The sequence below is a fragment of the Austrofundulus limnaeus genome, unplaced genomic scaffold (genome assembly GCF_001266775.1).
Source record: "Austrofundulus limnaeus strain Quisiro unplaced genomic scaffold, Austrofundulus_limnaeus-1.0 Scaffold83, whole genome shotgun sequence".
Lineage (NCBI taxonomy): Eukaryota > Metazoa > Chordata > Actinopteri > Cyprinodontiformes > Rivulidae > Austrofundulus > Austrofundulus limnaeus.
Window position 1 is genome coordinate 1,630,957 of NW_013952485.1, and position 3,239 is coordinate 1,634,195.

A 3,239-nucleotide genomic window follows, 5' to 3' on the forward strand; every position below is an offset into this window, starting at 1 on the left:
TGTTGTTGTTGTTGTTGTTGTTGTTGTTGTTGTTGTTGTTGTTGTTGTTGTTGTTGTTGTTGTTGTTGTTGTTGTTGTTGATAGAAAATGTGGTATTTTGAAGTCTGTTTTCTAAACGTCACAATTTCTGTGTTTGTTGTATTCAGATTTATTGTGACGCTACATGCGTCAATGCGCATGCGTCGAACAGTCATCTGACGCGCATTGTAGACGCTTCGGGGCCACCGCTGTTGCAGCTGAGCTGCGCGCACACGCAGACGGTACGACGACTCTTCTCTCGTGAGGGGAAAAAGAAATTAAAACAATTGTAATTTTTATTTACGCAAACGGCGAGTTTAAAAGACGACGGACCGGAGGCTGTGGTGGTGTGTAAGTGGTGGGAAATTCTTCAGAAATGTCGCCGGCAGCGCGAGAGTAAAGAYTGTTGTAATGGCTATTCCTCCAGGGATGCCGTGAAAATATCAAAGGCAGCGGAGTGACTGAGACCGCTGCTCCTCGCTACATCACGGACACGCTGGCGGCGGCAGGAAGCGATGGATACGGATGGAAAGATCCATAGGTAGCGTTTCCGAAGACCCAGAGATAGCTGAACGTCTCTGTCGCGCAGTTTTAGTCTCCGCCGGAGCTGCATGAAGGATGGATTTCAGCCTGCTCCGGAATATCATCAGCAGATACGTAAGGGCCGCCATCTGTCAATACTGTCACGAACCTCTGGTGTCTATGTGCTGCAGTCAGTGTTTAAAGTGTTTTTTTTTTCTCTTTTGTCCATAGTCAGGGTGACAAATAACTTTGCTCCTCTGCAGTCATCATTTTTTGTTTTGTTTTTGTGAAACTGAATGGAGAATATGCCAGTAGCCAGTAACCACAGTGCTGAATGTGTTGAATAGAGATGAACTTAGCTGACCCATTTAAATGAGCCACAGTGCACATGAAAACTAAAGTACCTCCTTAGTATGGAAGGGGATAATTCCAGTTAGAACCAGTCATCACACCTGCACTCACTTCCAGGTGAATAGAAACTTTGCAGGTAAACAGGCATGTCTTTGAGACCAGCTTTAATGGTTGGCCTGGTGTGAATGGGCTGCTGCCCTCAGCAACTTATCTGGCAGCACAGGAAGTGACTGCTTGGTGGGTGGATGAATTAGAGGAAAAAGGTGTTTATGAGAAACCAACTGTGTCAGGCCTGGTGACTCTTGTTTTCTCACATCTATGATGCTTTCATCTGACTATCATGGCTCAGGTGTTGCAAAGAAATGTTCAGTTGTAGTAGGGCAGAAAGCTTGAATGATGCTCAGGTGGAGCTAATATCAAGGGAAATCAAAAGTGAGGGGGGAGGGAGTGAGGAAGGGATGTGGGTCACTGAACACACCCCTCCAGTCCTCGCCCTTCTCCCTTTGCATCCTCGTCATCTCGCTGAGCCGGCAAGGTGTTAATCGTTGCTTAAATTTTCAAGATATTGATTTACAATTTGAGTGATGGATGATGTACAGGCTTTCTGGACCTCTATTACCTGAAGGTGTATTGCCCTCTTTTAACCCTGCCATAGTTGGAACAGCTGCTCCAGTAATGAGACTACATAGTAGAACAAACGTTACATCATGCAAAATGATTAAAATGTGATAAGACACAAGTCAAAGCCTTTTTTCAGACAGAGAGAAAAGTCTCTTCCCAGCAGTTGGTCACAGCCCAAATGTTGTCCAGCAAAGAATTAAAAAAATTGACTTCAGCCATTAAAGGGTGTTCCTCTAATTTAGTCCTACTGAGCTTCACGACTTTCACTTTGTGATGTTTTCTCTCTTTAACCTTGTTAATGATGCATTATTTTTTAAGGGAAAGAAATTATTAGTTGTTTTGTGCAGGTTAGCTTTCATGCATTTAGTCACAAACGTTTTTCATGTGCTTGATTTCTCATGAAATCCATTACAACCTTCCTAATATTGCCAGAGACAAAAAAGTATTAAACTTATATTTTGTGGCATTTTATTTATAGAGGCAGATGAATCAAGGTTTTAGATTTGTCAATCCTGATCTTTAGAAATAGGGACACCCAATATTCGATTTAGGAATTTGAATCAATGTTTTGGCTTATAAATTTATAATTTATGTATATAATTTATTATTCGTGCACATTATAATTTCATACATTGTTGAAAAAGCAGTCCCAGAGGCTTGTTCAAAGTACACAATCCTAGCTTCGTTGCAGTTTGCTTAAAGTTTGCTATAAATACAGTTCCATGCATAAAACCATTCATACGTTTTGTCAAAACGTAACATTTTCTATATAATAAATAAAATGTATGTCTCTGAAAGATAAGAATGAAGATTAAACTACATTCTTATTAAAACATGAATATATTCTCATCAGGGCCACAGTAGCTACCACATTCTTACAACCCAGAGGGTGCAGGTTCTAGTCCAGGTTATGTCAGGAAGGGCATTCAGTGACCATCAAGTTCTTTTTACAGGTAATCACTGTCATAGAATACAATGGTTATATATAGTTTTTGCATTCAGGCCGTTCAAGTGTCAAAAAACAAACAAAGCTGTCATGAAAACACCTGAGCACAAAGCTGATGATTAGCCAGTGACAGAACACAGACAGGACAAAAAGTAAGGAAATTTGTGTTTGGTAGATTATTTCTTTGCTGTAACAATGCTTCTTGGCAATACCTATTAAAACCTGTAGTTTCCCTTTTAAATAGTGTCACATTTATAAGGAACATGCGTTTGTGGAATGAGCAGTAGAGTTGAGTGTGTGGGTTGCGCACATGAAAAACTTCATAAATGTTCTCTGCCATTGCTAAACATCTTCTTTTGCTTGTGCTATTGGCACTTGTTTTGAGCTTCTGGTACCCTCAGGTGCTGCCAATCAGGTGCTTGCGATAAGATTTATTTTGTATTAAGTATAGATGGAAGTGTAGCAAGAACAATTTCAGTGGAGAAAGTTCAAGTGATTTAGAAGACATCTATGATGATTATTTGATCCACATGTAGCTATGAGCACAATAGCAAGAAAAAGCAACTCCATGAGATGACAATTTGGTACAGAAAGGACCTTCCTGGCTTGGAAATACTTACTGCTATGTGCTAGTGTTTACAGTAGAATAAACACATCCATTAACTAGAAGCACTCGGAGAGTGCAAACCTCAGCCAAGACCAATGGGCCTCATGCAAGAACGTTCGTATTCTTATCCTAAATTTCTCTTACTTTTGTTCGTACAAAGGGTTCGTACGAACA

The 3,239-nt window shown here is 40.5% G+C and overlaps 1 protein-coding gene across 6 annotated transcripts in view; it reads left to right on the forward strand.

Annotated features, from left to right (window-relative positions):
- Positions 1–242: 242 nt before the first annotated feature.
- The window catches only part of LOC106519851 (probable phospholipid-transporting ATPase IH), a 46,687-nt gene continuing 43,690 nt past the window's right edge, over positions 243–3,239 (forward strand). For 4 of the 6 annotated variants that reach the window (XR_001310485.1, XM_014011688.1, XM_014011689.1 and 1 more), the window contains exon 1: positions 269–675. Coding sequence is in view for 5 of the 6 variants with exons in the window: in XM_014011688.1 (XP_013867142.1) it covers positions 637–675 (39 nt within the window). In the remaining variant the exon portion in view is untranslated. The other 2 variants (XM_014011687.1, XM_014011685.1) reach the window with 2 other exon arrangements.